Source organism: Pseudophryne corroboree, chromosome 11, assembly GCF_028390025.1.
Source record: "Pseudophryne corroboree isolate aPseCor3 chromosome 11, aPseCor3.hap2, whole genome shotgun sequence".
Taxonomy (NCBI): domain Eukaryota; kingdom Metazoa; phylum Chordata; class Amphibia; order Anura; family Myobatrachidae; genus Pseudophryne; species Pseudophryne corroboree.
This window is the reverse complement of record NC_086454.1, coordinates 116,555,691-116,578,200: the sequence shown is the minus strand read 5'-3', so window position 1 is coordinate 116,578,200 and position 22,510 is coordinate 116,555,691. Positions and strand designations below refer to the sequence as shown.

Here is a 22,510-nt window from a genome sequence, read left to right as displayed (position 1 = left end):
CATCAATTCCCCATTTTATGCATGGTAATATCTTATTAGCCTTCTTTGCTGCAGTCCTACTTTGGGTACTACTGCTTAGTTTGCTATCTATTAGGACACCTAAGTCCTTTTCCAGTACAGAATCCCCTAATTTTACTCCATTTAGTAGGTAGGTGTTATTTTTGTTCTTGTTACCACAGTGCATTACCTTACACTTGTCTGTATTGAAGCGCATTCTCCATTTCGCTGCCCAAGCTTCTAATTTAACTAAGTCATTCTGAAGCAACTCAGCATCCCCCTCCACATTTATAACTTTACACAATTTGGTATCATCTGCAAAAATTGACACCATGCTCTCTAGACCTTCCATTAGGTCGTTGATGAAAATATTGAACAATAGCGGTCCTAATACTGAGCCTTGCGGCACACCACTTAGCACTTCAGTCCAAGTTGAAAAAGATCCATTAACCCAAGTGCATATTGTGCTTCCTAGCCCTGATTCTTGTAGCTTGCAGATAAGTCTCATGTGTGGTACAGTATCGAACGCTTTGGCAAAATCTAAAAAGATTACATCCACCTCTTTACCCTGATCTAGGTTTGCGCTTACCGTTTCATAAAAGCCAAGTAAGTTGGTTTGACAGGATCTGTCCTTCATAAACCCATGTTGATTCCTTTTAATGACCTTATTGACTTCAAGGAACTTCTGAATACTATCTCTTAGAATACCTTCCAATACTTTCCCCATTATAGATGTAAGACTAACTGGTCTATAATTACCTGGTTCAGCTTTACTTCCCTTTTTGAATATAGGCACTACTTCCGCTATACACCAGTCTTTGGGAACCATACCTGATATTACTGAATCCTTAAAGATAAACAATAGCGGTTTTGCAAGTTCAGAATGAAGCTCCATTAGAACCTTTGGGTGAATACCATCGGGACCTGGTGACTTATTAATCTTTAAATGTTTTAATCGGTCACAGACTACATCCTCGCTTAAATAAGTACCTATCAGTGGGATATTTGCATTATTGAGATTATATGTTAGTCCCTGAATTGGGTCCTCTCTAGTAAATACTGTTGAAAAAAACTCATTTAGTGTGTCCGCTATGTCATTATCATTTTTGCTTAAGACTCCCAACTTGTCTTTTAAAGGGCCTATACTCTCCTTCTTTAATCTCTTGCTATTAATGTATTTAAAGAATTTTTGGGGATTAGCTTTGCTTTCCTTTGCTACTAGTTTTTCAGTTTCTACTTTAGCTGCTCTTATTTTCTTTTTGCAAATTTTGTTACATTCCTTATAGTGCTGAAATGACTCTGCTTCGCCGTCAGATTTGTATTTTTTAAATGCTCACCTTTTCTTGCCCATAAATTCCTTAATCTTTTTGTTAAGCCACATCGGTTTATGATTTTTATTCCTTTTTTTGCTGCTCGTAGGAATAAATTTGAGTGTATTTTTAGCTAGCAGGAATTTTAGTACCTCCCATTTCTCCGTAGTATTTTTTCCTAGAAACAAACCTTCCCATTCAATATCCCTGAAAAATACCCTCATCTTTTCAAAATGTGCTTTGCTAAAGTTTAGAGTCCTAGTTGAGCCAGTATAGGGCTGTTTATGGAAACTGATATTGAATGTGACCATATTGTGGTTGCTGTTTCCTATGGGTTCCCCTACTATAATACCTGATACCAAATCCCCATTGTTTGTTAATACCAGGTCTAAGATTGCATTGTACCTAGTTGGTTCCTCAGTTAGTTGAACTAAGTAGTTATCATTAAGTGTGTTTAAAAACATATTGCCCCTTGCAGTATCACATGAATCGTTTTTCCAGTTTATCTCTGGATAGTTAAAATCTCCCATCACTACTATGTCTCCTACTCCTGCTGCTCTTTCAATTTGCTTTAGTAACAATTCCTCATCAGATACGTTGATACCAGACGGCCTATAGCTTACACCCAATACTAACTTTTTTATTCCTTTTTCCCCGCATGCAATTTCTACCCATAATGTCTCAACAGTGTCTACAGTCCCCTCCTGAATATCTTCCCGTATATCAGGTTTTAAAAACGACTTTATGTAAAGACACACCCCTCCACCCTTTTTATTTAGTCTGTCTCTCCTAAACAGTCTATAGCCCTCTAGATTGACTGTCCAATCATGAGATTCGTCCCACCAAGTTTCAGTAATGCCTATAATATCATACTGTTTGCTTGCTGCAAGTATTTCTAGTTCACCCTTTTTACCAGTAATGCTTCTGGGGTTTACATACATACAACTAAGATAAGTATTTTCCCTTGCGTTAGGGACATCTTTCATCTTATGTAGCAATGATGACCTGTAATCGTCATTGGTTAGTGCTTTGGTAAAATCTCTTTTAAGTATTCATCCGTTTCCATTCAGTTCTGTGTTTCCTTGTTGGCATGTATTCAACATACAGCATAGAGAGATGTAGAATAACTGATATAACCAACGCATTTTGTCCTTACAGGACTTCCTCAGGGGTACAGAAATCAGATGCCCAAAATGAACAAGATAAGGGTAGCTTGAAGTAAACTATACACCAATGAGTGTACCAATTGGAATGGTTCTAAAACAGATTACATCTGGTTTATCACAACATGACGAGGCTCCTTAGTTTAGAGGAGTCCATTCATGAGGTAACGAATGTCTCAAAAGAGGTCTACAAATGACCAATAAGAAGCAGATAAGTGTCTAACACTGAATTTTTTAGTAGATAATACACAACCGTCTACATAAGCAGGGGCATAGTCAGAACTTTGTGGGCCCCATAGCAACATTTTGAAGGGGCCCCCGTCCCAATGCTTCTAGAAAGACACTTCTCTGCAGCAGTTGTTTATTTTATGCCCTATAATATTGCCCTAGTTAATTTTCTGAACCATAGTAGAACCTTATTTAATGTTATGCCCTATAGTATTGCCCTAGTTTCTGTTTTGAATCACGGTAGTGCTGAAGTTTACCCTATATCGCATTTCAGAGCTGACAGTACACATTATGCTGCACAGTACCCCCAGTTCACATTATGATATATAGTGCTCCCCGTTCATATTGTGCCTCATTACAGTGCCCCAGTTCATATTACATAACCTTAAAATGCCCTCTAGTTCATTTTATACCAATGGCGAAAAATGTATATAACACATGTAACTTTGACAGGAAAGGTGGGCCCCTCTCAGCTCTGGGCCCCATAGCAGCTGCACTGCCTGCACCTATGGTAGCTATGCCCTTGTACATAAGTAATTATACGGGTAAGATCCAAATAGAGTGGTGTGTTCCTCTCAGTGTTCAGTAAATAGGTTAACTGTCACTTATTATATGCTGTGTGTCACATTTTTACAGAATATTCAATCCTACTGTTTCTCTGGACTGCGGCAGTGTTAGATATGTTACAATGTACCCATGTGTTAATTCAGTAACATTTATCAGATGTCTTTGATACAATTGTATTGAAATGCAACTTATGTGAGCTTATTTATTTATTTATTTATTTATTAACAGTTTCTTATATAGCGCAGCATATTCCGTTGCGCTTTACAATTAGAACAACAGTAATAGAACAAAACTGGGTAAAAACAGACAGACATAGAGGTAGGAAGGCCCTGCTCGCAAGCTTACAATCTATAGGGAAATAGGCATAGATACACAAGGATAGATGCTACCTATTGCATAATGGTCCACCAGATTGCTAGGTTCTTAATGGGTTGTATGATGATACCCCACAAAGTTATCCAAGTGTCAGGAGGGTGTGAGACTAAAGAAAGACATGATAAGTGATGTTATGAATACTCTACAGAGGATGTAATTAGATAGGGAAGCACTGAAGATTATGTGGGTGGGTCTGGAATTTGATAGGCTTGTCTGAAGAGGTGAGTTTTCAGGGAACATTTAAAGGTTTGGAGACTAGAGGAGAGTCTTACTGTGCGTGGGAGGGCATTCCACAGAGTGGGTGAAGCCCGGATAAAGTCCTGTAATTTTGAGTGTGAACAAGTAATGCGTGTGGATGAGAGACGTAGGTCTTGTGCAGAGCGGAGAGGTCGGGTAGGGAGATATTTTGAGATGAGTGAAGAGATGTATGTTGGTGCAGTTTGGTTAATGGCCTTGTATGTGAGTAAAAGTATTTTATATTTAATACGGTAGAATACCGGTAACCAATGGAGGGACTGACAGAGCGGATCTGCAGACGATGAACGCCTGGCAAGGAAGATTAGCCTCGCAGCTGCATTCAAAATGGATTGTAGTGGTGAGAGCTTATGTTTGGGAAGACCGGTCAGGAGACTATTACAATAATCAATGCGGGAGATAATGAGAGCATGGATTAGAGTTTTTGCTGTGTCTTGTGTAAGATAAGGGCGTATTTTGGATATGTTTCTTAGATGCATGTAACATGATCTTGAGACAGATTGAATGTGGGTAACAAAGGACAGTTCAGAGTCAAGAATGACACCTAGGCAGCGAGCTTGTGGGGTAGGGGTGATTGCCGAGTTCTCAACAGTGATAGATATATCAGGTTGGAAACTACTATTGGCAGGTGGAAATATAATTAATTCTGTTTTGGAAATATTAAGTTTGAGGTGGCGAGATGTCATCCAAGATGAAATGGCAGAAAGGCATTCAGTGACACGGCCCAATACAGATGGTGACAAATCAGTGGAGGATAGGTAGATTTGAGTATCATCTGCATACAGATGGTACTGAAATCCGAAAGAGTTGATTAGTTTGCCAAGAGATGTGGTATAGATAGAGAAAAGCAGAGGACCTAGGACTGAGCCTTGCGGTACTCCAACTGAGAGAGGTAGCGAAGGAGAGGTGGAATCAGAGAAACGAACACTGAAGGAGCGATTAGATAGGTAGGATGAGAACCAAGAAAGGGCTGTGTCCTGAATACCTAGGGATTGTAGTGTTTGTATGAGAAGAGAGTGGTCAACAGTGTCAAAAGCAGCAGAGAGATCAAGGAGAATAAGTAGAGAGAAATGTCCTTTAGATTTAGCAGTGACCAAATCATTCACTACCTTAGTCAGTGCTGTCTCTGTGGAGTGTTGGGCACGAAATCCTGACTGAAGTGGGTCCAGTAGGCTGTGTGAGTTAAGAAAGTGTGTGAGGCGAGTGTAGGCAAGTCTCTCCAGTAGCTTGGAGGGGCATGGGAGCTGAGAGATGGGACGGTAGTTAGAGAGAGTGTTCGGGTCAGAGTTTTGTTTTTTCAGAATGGGAGTAATCACTGCATGCTTGTATAGAGAAGGAAAGATACCAGTAGACAGGGAGAGATTACAGATTTTTGTTAAGGTTGGGATGAGCACAGTAGACAGAGCTTTACTAATTTGTGAGGGTATAGAGTCAAGGGGAGAGGTATTAGAGTAGGCAGATGAAAAGAGTGCAGATACTTCATCTTCATTTGTAGGATCAAAGGAAGAGAAGGTGTTAGAGGGTTCAGGTAGGGAATTGAGCAGGTCACTTGCTGTGGAAGAGCATACCATTTCATTTCGGATCTTGTCAATCTTGTCCTTGAAATAGGAAGCAAGATCTTGCGCACTGACAGTGGCTGGTGGGTTAGGTGAGGGAGGGACAAGAAGTGATTTAAATGTATTAAAAAGTCGCTTGGGGTTAGAGGCTTGAGCAGAGATGAGAGATTGAAAATATGTTTGTTTGGCAGTGTCCAGAGCAGTACGATAAGAGTGGTAGGTGGTCTTATATGTGACAAAGTCACTTGAACTACGAGATTTACGCCACTGGCGTTCAACTTTTCGTGAGAGTTTTTGTAAGTGTCTAGTGTATTTAGAGTGCCACGGTTGACATCTAAGTCTACGTGGAGTGTGATGGGTAGCTGGAGCCACTTCATCAAGTGCTGTTACTAGAGTTTGGTTAAGGTGTGACGCAGCAGTCTCTGGAGAGGTGAATGTAGAAATTGGTGAAAGTAGTGGTTGCAGAGAGGTAGATAGTTGTTGAAAATTAATAGCGTTAATATTTCTGCGGGTAAGAGGTGTCCTTGTAGACTTTAGGGACATGGAGTTTGAAGTAATGGAGGAGAGCATGCATGTGATAAGGTTGTGATCTGAGAGAGGAGCTTATGAATGAAAGAGCTGCTCATTCAAATCTTTATAAGACACAGGGGGTCATTCTGAGTTGATCGCACCTTGCAACTTTTTGCAGCCCATGCGATCAGATGGTTGCCGCCTATGGGGGAGTGTATTTTAGCTGTGCAAGTGTGTGAACGCTTGTGCAGGGGAGCTGTACAAAAACATTTTGTGCAGTTTCTGAGTAGCTCTCAATTTAGTCAGCTACTGCGATCACTTCAGCCTGTCAGGTCTTGGAATTGACGTCAGACAGCCGCCCTGCAAACTCCTGAACACGCCTGCGTTTTCCTCTCTACTCCCAGAAAATGGTCAGTTGCCACCCCGGAACGCCTTCCCGCTGTCAGTCACCTTGCGATCACCAATGCAATCGAAAACTTCATTAGAACAATCGCTGCCTGGCGTTCACCGTCGCCAGGCAGCGACGTGCCTGTACATTGTGGCAGCAGCTTATGCGCATTCTGGACCTGATCGCACGGCTGCGAAAAACTGCATCGTGCGATTGGGTCGGAATGACCCCCACAAATGGCAGACTCCCAACAAAGCAGCGCTTATACAGCCAGTTGATATAGAAAGAGAAACACAGGACTATCTAGATATCTAATGTGGAATACAATTCAAAGTGTATTGGTACGTTTCTTGGTAGTGAGTGATTCTTTGTTCCCTAGCTGAATCAGTATAGTCTCAGTATATTTGAAATAAATTCAGTTGGACATGGTTATTTCAAGCAATGTGATAACCTTCTTTCTGTCTCAAATTTCGCTGACTAGCTATTTCATTTTGATATTAACTTATGTTTATACAATTCAGACATGTGTCGATATGAGGGGGAAGCGGTATCAGCACACATTATGGGGAACATTTACTAAGCAGTGATAAGAGCGGAGAAGTGAGCCAGTGGAGAAGTTGCCCATGGCAACCAATCAGCACTGAAGTAACATCTATAATTTGCATACTATAAAATGATACAGAGCTGCTGATTGGTTGATGGGGCCACTTCTCCACTGGCTCACTTCTCCGCTCTTATCACTACTTAGTAAATTTCCCCCTATGTGCGCTATACCGCTTCTCCCCCATGTATGATGGCAGCAGTGTCTGCAAGGTGGCAAGGGCACTATGCACCCCTGTCCTTATCGGCGCTGCTATCCCATGCCCATTCACCACAGCAGGGACGACAGAGCTGTCCCTGTCTGTGGCGGGGGCCAGCTCCAGACTGCGCTGGGGATCTTGCGTGAGTAGCATGATCCCGCGCATGCACAGAGGAGCCGGCCATGAAAGAGACACAGCGCGTCAGCTCTGAACTGACACGCTGTGAGCTCAGGGGTTCATCGCCAGAGGGGCTCCCCCCCTTTGGCAGACAAGATGTTAATGAGTAATGAGGCAAAGCAGGAAGAGTTATAGCGGCACGATGCGTGCCGCTATAATGCATTTACCTATTTGTACCAAATGATCTTTAGGATGATTCTCCAGAAAATGAACATAAAGTCCCGTCCATGCATCAAACGCATTCAATGTTTTTCTCCTTTTAAACTAGTCTGTTAAGAAATTGTTGTTATATGAAAACTTAATTGCTTAGTAGCGATGCCTTACCCTATGACTAAAATCTTGGAATTTTGGAGAAGTATGTTGTTTAAATTTGTGTAGCTGTCCCGTGCATCATGAAGAATGACCTTCTCCAGCTGGTCTGGGGTTTTTTAGGTAAAATTCTTGCAAGGTCACTATCAGTCTGAAGTACAGACCAATACAGTATCACTGAAGAATATTATTAATCTCCTTCCAATGTATGTTGAATGTACCTCCAAGTCTAATAGGTTCTTCTCTATGTATATTCTGTTTAGGTTTTAGTAGGACATCCCTCTGATAACCTTCCACTTCCATGATAGTTATTTTTTATGAATCCATTGCTATAGCTACTTTTTTTTAAAGAATCATTTAGTTCCTTTTGTCTGATGGAAAAGACATCTTCACTGGAACAGTTTCTTATTGTCCATAATAGTTCTACGTTGAGGATCTCTTTGATAGGGGAAGCATTCGATATCCCGGCTGTCGGGATCCTGGCGCTCTGCATACCAATGCCGGGATCATGACCGCCGGGATACCAACAACTATTCTCCCGCTTGGGGTGTCCACAACACACCTGGAGGGAGAATAAATAGTGTGGCGCACGTAGCGTGGCAAGCGCAGTGAGCCCGCAAGGGGCTCTTTTGCGCTCATCCCACTGCCGGCATTCCAGTGTTCGGGATCCCGGTGCCGTAATGCTAGGTGCTGGGATCCCGAGTGCCGGTATATCGTAGTACACCCCTTTGACAGTGTCTGGAAGGTGTGAACTGTTTGAATGTAAGACACTGTTAGTTGCTGTAGGTTTTCTGTAAAGGTCAGTAACTATATCCCCCTCATCGGTGATCTGAATGGTAATATCAAGAAAATTAATGGATTCCTGAATGGCTTCAAAGGTCAAGTTTAGGTTCAATTAGTTTGTATTGAGAATTTTTATGAAATCCTTGAGTTCAGTCAATGGACCTTCCCATAACATTAGAACGTCATCTATGTATCTTAGATAGAATAACATACTGTTGGTATACTTCTCAAGAGTTTCCTGGAAGACCACCTCCCTTTCGTTTAGATCGCTCCATGTTTCCGTGTTCAGAAAATACTTTGTGGCTTTAATACCTTTGTCATGCTAGATGCTGGTGTAAAGGCTCACTACATTGCATGAGACCAACCAGACACCAGGTTTAACATTTAAATTGTTCAGTTTGTTTAACACGTCCATGGTGTTCTGAATATATGATGGAAAAGAGACCGCGTGTTTTTGTAAATGTTGGTCTATATAGATGCTGGCTTTTTCCGTTAGGCTACCCATTCCTGACAGAATAGGTCTGCCTCGTGGTTTCCTATCGTTTTTATGTATCTTTGGTAAAAGTTCTTGGATTATCCATCTTGAGATAGTCGTGATCTTTTTTGTCAATAATACATATATACAAGAATACAATATAATAATTACATCTTGCCACTTAGACATTTCTTTGAGTGCTTTTCTTTCTCCTTTGCTAATATTGTCGATGTATGACTTTTTTCTGAGAAAATAGTTGGTTAAGATCTTTGGAGACTAATTTCTGAAAAAACTTTACATTTACATTACTCTATTCTTAATCTTTATTACACATTTCATTCTTTATTAGCACATATATTTATGTCTCTATTCATGTGATTTTAAATATATGAGTTCAGAGACTTCAGTTTTGCACTGATGCTGGCAGGAGCTGGATGCACCATTAGACAGTGGGGCTGCTTTTAGGCAGCCCCAATCTTTAGTTTTATTATTTATTTATTTTTATTTTTACTACTATAGAGTAGCAGTTCTTGCCTGTCCCACGGATACCAACGCTGCTACTCCTACAACTCCCCAGCGCCACGACACCAGTGAGCAGTCTGGTGCTTTTGGTGGGTGCTGAAGCTAGCAGACATAGTCCCAGCTGACCCAGAGGCTGCAGCAGGAGAAAGAGGAGACAGGTAAGGCGGGTCTCCACTCACGGGGACCCACGTCTTGCAGTGCAGTCTCTCCTCCAGTTGCGGAGACAGACTGGAGGCCCTGCATAGCAGAAGTGCGAACGAAAGGATCACACAGTGGCTGCAAAATAATTTTGTGCAGCTTCAGAGTAGCTCCAGACCTACTCCTAGCTAGCGATCACTTCAGACTATTTAGTTCCTGTTTTGACGTCACGAACACGCCCTGCGTTCGGCCGGCCATGTCTGCGTTTCCCCAGGCACGCCTGCGTTTGTATGTAACACGCCTGCATTTTTTCACACACTCCTCGAAAAAACGGTCAGTTACCTCCCAGAAACACCCACTTCCTGTCAATCACTCTGCGGCCAGCAGTGCGATTGAAAAGCGTTGCTAGACCTTGCGTGAAACTGCAATGGCCGTTGTGAAAGTACGACCGAAAACAGCTAGCGATCAACTCGGAATGAGGGCCATAGTCACAAGCGTACCATGCAGAAATTATGTACCATAAACTGCACTGGACTAGCAATACAAAGTAATACTCAGTATGGCTATGTGTGATAATAATAGATATAACAAACGCAGTAAGCACTGGATGTATATCACAGGGTGTTTGTACCACACAACCCTGAAGGTAGGCATTCTTTCCTAACTAACACAGTCCCAGTGACAGGTAGAATACTCAAGTGTCCTGTAGGAAGCACAGCACTGGCAGTCAGGCAGTTCCACAGAGGAGGATTTGCCCTAGCAGTTCCCAGGAACAGCAAGGTTCTATCTGTAATGGGCACCAGGAGTGAGGGAGAGAGATATGCAGCTCCAGGGCAGGAACATTGCTGAAATGGCGCCATGGGGCTGGTGGGGGGGGGGGGGGGGGGGCTCAGGTCCGACCTGCTCCCCCTGCTGGCATCCCCACTGGATGTGCGGGCAGTAAAAACAAAACGGAGGAAACTTGGTACAATATCCCCCTGACCTGTGCCCATAATTCAACCCTGGTGGCTAGTGGAGCGGCTGCCCAGTATTCAGTGTCCACGCCAGCGGGCGCGCGGCACACCTTCTACAGCCGCGCTGGATCGCGGTACAGTGCGGCACAGGAGCCCCTTACCTCCCCCTTGTCTGCGGCCCCGCAACCCGGTAGATGGCGGCATGTGTGTGACTGTTAGAGAGGAAGAAGCCGGCACCTCCGCTGCAGTGACATGGCAACCAGGGCGCGGGAGTATACAGCGCCACTGGGGGTGATGGAGCTACATGCAGGGAAGTCTGAGACTTTGCCTGCAGCAGCCCTTGTAGTCTTCTTACATTTTCTTCTGTCAGTCTTATAAAAATGAAGCTCTGAAAAGGCTGCTTAAGGCAGCCTCCTGTTAAGTGCCTGCATACTGCATGGCACCAACTTACAAACTGAGCTCCCTGTGCATGGAGGCGGGGTTGTAGAGGCGGCGGCGCTGTGCATCTTGGGAACAGTCAAAAGCTTTGAGCCTGTTGGTGCCTCTGATCAAGATCCTACTCTACACCCCGATGTGATTCCTTGTGGAGCCCAGTGTACCCCGCAGCAGAAAAGAAAATATTTTGAGTGATGGGGGTGCACATGTGTTTACAGGAGACCAACCCATAAATCTTAACATCCTATATAAAAAAAGCCTAACACTGCTCCTCAATTCTATGAGGGGAATTCAGGTGCTATGCGTGCTGGCTGCCACTAGATGGTGCCCGACGGAGCAATTCAAATGTTGCTCCATTAGGGTGCGCACAGCCGCTGGCGCTGACATTACTGTTTTTTGTTCTGTCATTTTGATAGGCTGGTAACTAATGTATTCTAGAGATAACAACTCAGTTGCATATGTTAATTCATCAGTAATGGTTTATACTAGTGATGAGCGCCTGAAATTTTTCGGGTTTTGTGTTTTGGTTTTGGGTTCGGTTCCGCGGCCGTGTTTTGGGTTCGACCGCGTTTTGGCAAAACCTCACCGAATTTTTTTTGTCGGATTCGGGTGTGTTTTGGATTCGGGTGTTTTTTTCAAAAAACCCTAAAAAACAGCTTAAATCATAGAATTTGGGGGTCATTTTGATCCCAAAGTATTATTAACCTCAAAAACCATAATTTCCACTCATTTTCAGTCTATTCTGAATACCTCACACCTCACAATATTATTTTTAGTCCTAAAATTTGCACCGAGGTCGCTGTGTGAGTAAGATAAGCGACCCTAGTGGCCGACACAAACACCGGGCCCATCTAGGAGTGGCACTGCAGTGTCACGCAGGATGTCCCTTCCAAAAAACCCTCCCCAAACAGCACATGACGCAAAGAAAAAAAGAGGCGCAATGAGGTAGCTGTGTGAGTAAGATTAGCGACCCTAGTGGCCGACACATACACCGGGCCCATCTAGGAGTGGCACTGCAGTGTCACGCAGGATGTCCCTTCCAAAAAACCCTCCCCAAACAGCACATGACGCAAAGAAAAAAAGAGGCGCAATGAGGTAGCTGACTGTGTGAGTAAGATAAGCGACCCTAGTGGCCGACACAAACACCGGGCCCATCTAGGAGTGGCACTGCAGTGTCACGCAGGATGGCCCTTCCAAAAAACCCTCCCCAAACAGCACATGACGCAAAGAAAAAAAGAGGCGCAATGAGGTAGCTGACAGTGTGAGTAAGATAAGCGACCCTAGTGGCCGACACAAACACCGGGCCCATCTAGGAGTGGCACTGCAGTGTCACGCAGGATGGCCCTTCCAAAAAACCCTCCCCAACAGCACATGACGCAAAGAAATAAAGAGGCGCAATGAGGTAGCTGACTGTGTGAGTAAGATAAGCGACCCTAGTGGCCGACACAAACACCGGGCCCATCTAGGAGTGGCACTGCAGTGTCACGTAGGATGGCCCTTCCAAAAAACCCTCCCCAAACAGCACATGACGCAAAGAAAAAAAGAGGCGCAATGAGGTAGCTGACTGTGTGAGTAAGATAAGCGACCCTAGTGGCCGACACAAACACCGGGCCCATCTAGGAGTGGCACTGCAGTGTCACGTAGGATGGCCCTTCCAAAAAACCCTCCCCAAACAGCACATGACGCAAAGAAAAAAAAAAGAAAAAAGAGGTGCAAGATGGAATTGTCCTTGGGCCCTCCCACCCACCCTTATGTTGTATAAACAAAACAGGACATGCACACTTTAACCAACCCATCATTTCAGTGACAGGGTCTGCCACACGACTGTGACTGATATGACGGGTTGGTTTGGACCCCCCCCAAAAAAGAAGCAATTAATCTCTCCTTGCACAAACTGGCTCTACAGAGGCAAGATGTCCACCTCATCATCATCCTCCGATATATCACCGTGTACATCCCCCTCCTCACAGATTATCAATTCGTCCCCACTGGAATCCACCATCTCAGCTCCCTGTGTACTTTGTGGAGGCAATTGCTGCTGGTCAATGTCTCCGCGGAGGAATTGATTATAATTCATATTAATGAACATCATCTTCTCCACATTTTCTGGATGTAACCTCGTACGCCGATTGCTGACAAGGTGAGCGGCGGCACTAAACACTCTTTCGGAGTACACACTTGTGGGAGGGCAACTTAGGTAGAATAAAGCCAGTTTGTGCAAGGGCCTCCAAATTGCCTCTTTTTCCTGCCAGTATAAGTACGGACTGTGTGACGTGCCTACTTGGATGCGGTCACTCATATAATCCTCCACCATTCTTTCAATGGGGAGAGAATCATATGCAGTGACAGTAGACGACATGTCCGTAATCGTTGTCAGGTCCTTCAGTCCGGACCAGATGTCAGCATCAGCAGTCGCTCCAGACTGCCCTGCATCACCGCCAGCGGGTGGGCTCGGAATTCTGAGCCTTTTCCTCGCACCCCCAGTTGCGGGAGAATGTGAAGGAGGAGATGTTGACAGGTCGCGTTCCGCTTGACTTGACAATTTTCTCACCAGCAGGTCTTTCAACCCCAGCAGACTTGTGTCTGCCGGAAAGAGAGATCCAAGGTAGGCTTTAAATCTAGGATCGAGCATTGTGGCCAAAATGTAGTGCTCTGATTTCAACAGATTGACCACCCGTGAATCCTTGTTAAGCGAATTAAGGGCTCCATCCACAAGTCCCACATGCCTAGCGGAATCGCTCTGTGTTAGCTCCTCCTTCAATGTCTCCAGCTTCTTCTGCAAAAGCCTGATGAGGGGAATGACCTGACTCAGGCTGGCAGTGTCTGAACTGACTTCACGTGTGGCAAGTTCAAAGGGCATCAGAACCTTGCACAACGTTGAAATCATTCTCCACTGCGCTTGAGACAGGTGCATTCCACCTCCTATATCGTGCTCAATTGTATAGGCTTGAATGGCCTTTTGCTGCTCCTCCAACCTCTGAAGCATATAGAGGGTTGAATTCCACCTCGTTACCACTTCTTGCTTCAGATGATGGCAGGGCAGGTTCAGTAGTTTTTGGTGGTGCTCCAGTCTTCTGTACGTGGTGCCTGTACGCCGAAAGTGTCCCGCAATTCTTCTGGCCACCGACAGCATCTCTTGCACGCCCCTGTCGTTTTTTAAAAAATTCTGCACCACCAAATTCAAGGTATGTGCAAAACATGGGACGTGCTGGAATTTGCCCATATTTAATGCACACACAATATTGCTGGCGTTGTCCGATGCCACAAATCCACAGGAGAGTCCAATTGGGGTAAGCCATTCCGCGATGATCTTCCTCAGTTGCCGTAAGAGGTTTTCAGCTGTGTGCGTATTCTGGAAACCGGTGATACAAAGCGTAGCCTGCCTAGGAAAGAGTTGGCGTTTGCGAGATGCTGCTACTGGTGCCGCCGCTGCTGTTCTTGCGGCGGGAGTCCATACATCTACCCAGTGGGCTGTCACAGTCATATAGTCCTGACCCTGCCCTGCTCCACTTGTCCACATGTCCGTGGTTAAGTGGACATTGGGTACAGCTGCATTTTTTAGGACACTGGTGAGTCTTTTTCTGAGGTCCGTGTACATTTTCGGTATCGCCTGCCAAGAGAAATGGAACCTAGATGGTATTTGGTACCGGGGACACAGTACCTCCAACAAGTCTCTAGTTGGCTCTGCAGCAATGATGGATACCGGAACCACGTTTCTCACCACCCAGGATGCCAAGGCCTCAGTTATCCGCTTTGCAGTAGGATGACTGCTGTGATATTTCATCTTCCTCGCAAAGGACTGTTGGACAGTCAATTGCTTGGTGGAAGTAGTAAAAGTGGTCTTACGACTTCCCCTCTGGGATGACCATCGACTCCCAGCAGCAACAACAGCAGCGCCAGCAGCAGTAGGCGTTACACGCAAGGATGCATCGGAGGAATCCCAGGCAGGAGAGGAATCGTCAGAATTGCCAGTGACATGGCCTGCAGGACTATTGGCATTCCTGGGGAAGGAGGAAATTGACACTGAGGGAGTTGGTGGGGTGGTTTGCGTGAGCTTGGTTACAAGAGGAAGGGATTTACTGGTCAGTGGACTGCTTCCGCTGTCACCCAAAGTTTTTGAACTTGTCACTGACTTATTATGAATGCGCTGCAGGTGACGTATAAGGGAGGATGTTCCGAGGTGGTTAACGTCCTTACCCCTACTTATTACAGCTTGACAAAGGGAACACACGGCTTGACACCTGTTGTCCGCATTTCTGTTGAAATAGTTCCACACCGCAGAGCTGATTTTTTTGGTATTTTCACCAGGCATGTCAACGGCCATATTCCTCCCACGGACAACAGGTGTCTCCCCGGGTGCCTGACTTAAACAAACCACCTCACCATCAGAATCCTCCTGGTCAATTTCCTCCCCAGCGCCAGCAACACCCATATCCTCCTCATCCTGGTGTACTTCAACACTGACATCTTCAATCTGACTATCAGGAACTGGACTGCGGGTGCTCCTTCCAGCACTTGCAGGGGGCGTGCAAATGGTGGAAGGCGCATGCTCTTCACGTCCAGTGTTGGGAAGGTCAGGCATCGCAACCGACACAATTGGACTCTCCTTGTGGATTTGGGATTTCGAAGAACGCACAGTTCTTTGCGGTGCTACTGCTTTTGCCAGCTTGAGTCTTTTCATTTTTCTAGCGAGAGGCTGAGTGCCTCCATCCTCATGTGAAGCTGAACCACTAGCCATGAACATAGGCCAGGGCCTCAGCCGTTCCTTGCCACTCCGTGTGGTAAATGGCATATTGGCAAGTTTACGCTTCTCCTCCGACAATTTTATTTTAGGTTTTGGAGTCCTTTTTTTACTGATATTTGGTGTTTTGGATTTGACATGCTCTGTACTATGACATTGGGCATCGGCCTTGGCAGACGACGTTGCTGGCATTTCATCGTCTCGGCCATGACTAGTGGCAGCAGCTTCAGCACGAGGTGGAAGTGGATCTTGATCTTTCCCTAATTTTGGAACCTCAACATTTTTGTTCTCCATATTTTAATAGGCACAACTAAAAGGCACCTCAGGTAAACAATGGAGATGGATGGATACTAGTATACAATTATGGACGGACTGCCGAGTGCCGACACAGAGGTAGCTACAGCCGTGGACTACCGTACTGTGTCTGCTGCTATTATATACACGTTGATAAAGAGATGTAGTATGTATGTATAAAGAAGAAAGAAAAAAAAAACACGGGTAGGTGGTATACAATTATGGACGGACTGCCGAGTGCCGACACAGAGGTAGCTACAGCCGTGGACTACCGTACTGTACTGTGTCTGCTGCTAATATAGACTGGTTGATAAAGAGATGTAGTATGTATGTATAAAGAAGAAAGAAAAAAAAACCACGGGTAGGTGGTATACAATTATGGACGGACTGCCGAGTGCCGACACAGAGGTAGCTACAGCCGTGGACTACCGTACTGTACTGTGTCTGCTGCTAATATAGACTGGTTGATAAAGAGATGTAGTATGTATGTATAAAGAAGAAAGAAAAAAAAACCACGGGTAGGTGGTATACAATTATGGACGGACTGCCGAGTGCCGACACAGAGGTAGCTACAGCCGTGGACTACCGTACTGTACTGTGTCTGCTGCTAATATAGACTGGTTGATAAAGAGATGTAGTATGTATGTATTAAGAAGAAAGAAAAAAAAACCACGGGTAGGTGGTATACAATTATGGATGGACTGCCGAGTGCCGACACAGAGGTAGCTACAGCCGTGGACTACTGTACTGTGTCTGCTGCTAATATAGACTGGTTGATAAAGAGATGTAGTATGTATGTATAAAGAAGAAAGAAAAAAAAACCACGGTTAGGTGGTATACAATTATGGACGGACTGCCGAGTGCCGACACAGAGGTAGCTACAGCCGTGGACTACCGTACTGTACTGTGTCTGCTGCTAATATAGACTGGATGATAATGAGATGTAGTATGTATAAAGAAGAAAGAAAAAAAAACCACGGGTAGGTGGTATACAATTATGGATGGACTGCCGAGTGCCGACACAGAGGTAGCTACAGCCGTGGACTACCGTACTGTACTGTGTCTGCTGCTAATATAGACTGGATGATAATGAGATGTAGTATGTATAAAGAAGAAAGAAAAAAAAACCACGGGTAGGTGGTATACAATTATGGATGGACTGCCGAGTGCCGACACAGAGGTAGCTACAGCCGTGGACTACCGTACTGTACTGTGTCTGCTGCTAATATAGACTGGTTGATAATGAGATGTAGTATGTATGTATAAAGAAGAAAGAAAAAAAAACCACGGGTAGGTGGTATACAATTATGGACGGACTGCCGAGTGCCGACACAGAGGTAGCTACAGCCGTGGACTACCGTACTGTACTGTGTCTGCTGCTAATGTAGACTGGTTAATAATGAGATGTAGTATGTATGTATAAAGAAGAAAGAAAAAAAAACCACGGGTAGGTGGTATACAATTATGGACGGACTGCCGAGTGCCGACACAGAGGTAGCTACAGCCGTGGACTACCGTACTGTACTGTGTCTGCTGCTAATATAGACTGGATGATAATGAGATGTAGTATGTATAAAGAAGAAAGAAAAAAAAACCACGGGTAGGTGGTATACAATTATGGATGGACTGCCGAGTGCCGACACAGAGGTAGCTACAGCCGTGAACTACCGTACTGTGTCTGCTGCGACTGGATGATAAATAATGATATAAAAAATATATATATATCACTACTGCAGCCGGACAGGTATATATTATATAATGACGGACCTGCTGGACACTGTCTGTCAGCAGAATGAGTTTTTTATAGAATAAAAAAAAAAACACCACACAAGTCACACGACGAGTGTTTAACTTTTTCAGGCAATCACAATATAGTATACTACTAACTATACTGGTGGTCAGTGTGGTCAGGTCACTGGTCAGTCACACTGGCAGTGGCACTCCTGCAGCAAAAGTGTGCACTGTTTAATTTTAATAATATGTACTCCTGGCTCCTGCTATAACCTATAACTGGCACTGCTCCCCAGTCTCCCCCACAATTATAAGCTGTGTGAGCACAGTCAGATATATACATAGATGATGCAGCACACTGGGCTGAGCAGTGCACACAGATATGGTATGTGACTGAGTCACTGTGTATCGTTTTTTTCAGGCAGAGAACGGATTATATTAAATAAAACTGCACTGTCTGGTGGTCACTGTGGTCAGTCACTAGTAAACTCTGCACTCTCTACAGTACTCCTAAGCTCCAGTAAATCAAGTGTCTCTGTCTCAAATCAATCTCACTCTCTCTCTTCTAATCTAAATGGAGAGGACGCCAGCCACGTCCTCTCCCTATCAATCTCAATGCACGTGTGAAAATGGCGGCGACGCGCGGCTCCTTATATAGAATCCGAGTCTCGCGATAGAATCCGAGCCTCGCGAGAATCCGACAGCGTCATGATGACGTTCGGGCGCGCTCGGGTTAACCGAGCAAGGCGGGAAGATCCGAGTCGCTCGGACCCGTGAGAAAAAACATGAAGTTCGGGCGGGTTCGGATTCAGAGGAACCGAACCCGCTCATCTCTAGTTTATACTTTAATTTAAGTTAAGAGAAGCATCTACTGAGTAGTGTAAAACACATTCAGGTCCAGCCCAGGTCAACCACTATTTTTTGTGATTGCACAATATTAAACTAGAAGTAATTTGGATATGTGGCTGGCTTATGTTTACACCCTGATTAGTCTGTATTTTTTGGTTGCACTCTAACTGTCTGCCTCTGGTTCTCCAGCGCAATGAAACATGGAGGATGTGTAACTGTACAATGGCCAGATGTCTGGAAAATAACACAGTAGAGATCATTAAGCTCCAGTGTGAGGATCCACCTATGATCACATGTGCCAATCGGCGCCCACCGATAAATGTAACAGATGATGACAACTGCTGCTGGCACTGGGAGTGTGATTGTGAGTATTTCTGCTCATATGACTACAATAAATAAAGGTTGAGTCTCCCATATACAAAATGCTTGGGACCAGAGGTATTTTGGATATCGGGTTTATCCATATTTTGGAATATTTGCATACCATAATGAGATGTCTTTGGTATAGGGCTCAAGTCTAAACAGAAAATTCATTAATGTTTCATATACACTTTGGCCCTCATTCCGAGTTGTTCGCTCGGTAAAAATCTTCGCATCGCAGCGATTTTCCGCTTAATGCGCATGCGCAATGTCCGCACTGCGACTGCGCCAAGTAAATTTGCTATGCACTTAGTAATTTTACTCACGGCTTTTTCATCGGTCTGGCGATCGTAATGTGATTGACAGGAAATGGGTGTTACTGGGCGGAAACAGGCCGTTTTATGGGCGTGTGGGAAAAAACGCTACCGTTTCCGGAAAAAACGCAGGAGTGGCCGGAGAAATGGAGGAGTGTCTGGGCGAACGCTGGGTGTGTTTGTGACGTCAAACCAGGAACGACAAGCACTGAACTGATCGCAGATGCCGAGTAAGTCTGAAGCTACTCAGAAACTGCTACGAGGTGTGTAATCGCAATATTGCGATTACTTCGTTCGCAATTTTAAGATGCTAAGATTCACTCCCAGTAGGCGGCGGCTTAGCGTGAGCAACTCTGCTAAAATCGCCTTGCGAGCGAACAACTCGGAATGACCTCCTTTATACATATGGCCTAAAGGTAATTTTATACAATATTTTATTTTTATTTTTTAATAATTTTGTGCAATTTAATAAAGTTTGTGGACAATGAATCATCAGAAAGCAAAGTTGTTACTATGTCGGTTGCACTCAAAAAATTCCATATTTCGGAATATTCCATATTCTGTAATTGAATCATCAATCACTTTTGGAAAGAAGACAGCAGCTACTGAATAATCTGGGCTATTACTATTTTGTGTGACCAACTGTATAATGTATATACCTCCGCGTCTCAGACCAGACTCTTCCCCAGCCATCAAATCTGTAAATGCTCTCTAAAAAGGCCCTTTTAAAATATCTTACTCTACTATCAGACCGTAGGGATGCCACTGTCTGTATTGTAACCGCCGGCATACTGACTGTTGGAATCCTGTACCCAACCCCTACTGTCACCTATACTGGTCTCACTGATATGGCCTGTCTGCTTTTCCAATCTACACTCCAAGATACACTGGGATCTAGTCTGAAGTTCGACACTGTCTAGGTCGACAATGTTTAGGTCGACCACTATAGGTCGACAGTAACTAGGTCGACAGGTTTAGAAGGTCAACAGGGTTTCTAGGTCGACATGTGCTAGGTCGACAGGTCAAAAGGTCGACATGAGTTTTTCAAATTTTTATCTTTTTTTAAACTTTTTCATACTTAACGATCCACGTGGACTATGATTGGAACGGTAATCTGTTCTGAGCGAAGTGAGGTGCACTAATTCAGCTTCCCGGTCTCTGTACGCAGAAAACAAAACCCCCCAAAAAACTCATGTTGACCCTTTGACCTGTCGACCTAGCACATGTCAACCTTCCAACCCTGTCGACCTAGTGACTGTCGACTTATAGTGGTCGACCTAAACATTGTTGACCTAGACACTGTCGATTAGATGATCCACATCCGTCACACTTGCCCATCCTATCTCAGGCCTTTTTTTTCATACTGTACATTGCAAAACTCTCATACGCAAGTTCCCTTCGTTAGAATCTTTTTATTCAAAATTGCACTTGTGTTTTCTTATCCTGTCCCAGTTTTATGGACAGTATGATGTTTTCTCTATTCTCCAGAGCTGTGGAGCACTGTGACTCCTCAACTGCAAAAATAATAATAATACTTTAGCAGGGTTGCAATTTACCATTGTTAAAAATTTCTGACAATTAGAAATGTTGATTTTGATATCCAGGTGTATGTACTGGCTGGGGCGATCCTCATTATGTCACGTTTGATGGGACGTATTATAGCTATCAAGGCAACTGCACCTATACTCTAGTTGAGGAGATTATAAAGAAGGTTGATAACTTTGGAGTATACATTGAAAACTATGACTGTGGAGCACTAGACCGGGTCTCCTGTCCTTGTAACATCATTGTTCGACATCATTCTCAGAATATCAGCATTGCGACAACAAGCTTGACATCACGGAATTTACAGGTACGATGGAACATTATTATTTGTAAGTTTTCAACTTTAATCAATCATGTTAAAGTCCCAGAAAGTGACAGATTAATTACATTTCATTAATTAGGATTTATAGATTAGTTAGCTGTTATAAATTAACAATGATACCAAACAAGCATATATGTACTTAAAGATAATTACTTGGACTATAAATGTAAAATATTCAATAATAAAAAAAATAGCACGCAACATTACAGGGGTCCCCTACTCATATTTTTTTATTGGTATTTGGGGCGAGGTATTGTAGGTAATTGTATAATTGCAGTTATCAGTCATCTCGGCTTTGCCCTTGCACTTTTTATTAAATCTCACATACAAACTATTTTGGCAATATCCCTAATACTGTGAAGTGTGCAACCTTTTATTACATGGACACCACATTCCATGGAGAATGTGTATGAAATTCCAATATAATTTTATTTCTGCTGTTGGCTATGACAGCTGTTCTGATTTCATTAACTGACCCCCCTCCCCTCATGTATCAGTAAAGATAAAAGTACAATACATACTTGGTATTTGATTCTTATTTTCATAACCAAATGATTTAATTACATTTGGTTTATCCTACTTTTCCAATGTAAAACATTTTATTTAAACATGACGTATATCCGTAAAAGGGAAAGGGAAAACTACTGCATTCGTTATCTATCGTATGATGATCAGTTGAAATTCATATAACTTTCAGGCTTGATGCCAAGTACAGTATGGCTTCCAAGAAACAGTTAAGAACAGAGAAAAGGTTTGTCATAATTTGGCGCACATAAGTATTATATAAAAACCTGCTAATATAAGTCCTTTGTGCGCCAAATTAAGACAAAGCTTTACTCTTCTCTGTTCTTAACTATTTAAACTGACTAGATACTGTATGTTAAGAAGAACTGTCGGATTTAGTTGGGAGTTAAAAAAGAAGCAACTTTGCACCTGGGCCAACCATGCTGCAATGCATGGGGTGCAAACACTGGAGGATATCCTGGAGCTAGAAAAGGTTCAGAGGCGGGCGTCCAAACTAATTAAGGGTATGGAGACGCTGGAATACGAGGAAAGGCTTGCAAGACTAGGCATGTTTACACTGGAAAGGAGGAGATTAAGAGGGGACATGATCAACATTTACAAATATATAAGGGGACAATATACAGATCTTGCGCAGGACCTGTTTTTGGTTAGATCAACACAGAGAACTCGTGGACACTCGCTCAGGTTAGAGGAGAGGAGATTCCGCACAATACGGCGTAAAGGCTTTTTTTACGGTAAGGATGATACGTGTTTGGAATTCCCTGCCTGAGGGAGTTGTAATGGCCGACTCAGTCAACACCTTTAAGAATGGGTTAGATAAATTCCTAATGGATAAGGATATCCAGGGTTACGGGGCATAGTCACGCACTATGGTTATTATAAATAAGA

The 22,510-nt window shown here is 43.8% G+C and overlaps 1 protein-coding gene across 1 annotated transcript in view; it reads left to right on the top strand.

The window, feature by feature from the left end:
* The window catches only part of LOC134968668 (intestinal mucin-like protein), a 162,188-nt gene that overhangs the window by 60,647 nt on the left and 79,031 nt on the right, over positions 1 to 22,510 (top strand). Inside the window, exons 2-4 of the mRNA XM_063944189.1 lie at positions 2,466 to 2,515; positions 18,746 to 18,920; positions 20,835 to 21,082. Of these exons, the coding sequence (XP_063800259.1) occupies positions 2,466 to 2,515; positions 18,746 to 18,920; positions 20,835 to 21,082 (473 nt within the window). The remainder of the gene's footprint in view (positions 1 to 2,465; positions 2,516 to 18,745; positions 18,921 to 20,834; positions 21,083 to 22,510) is intronic.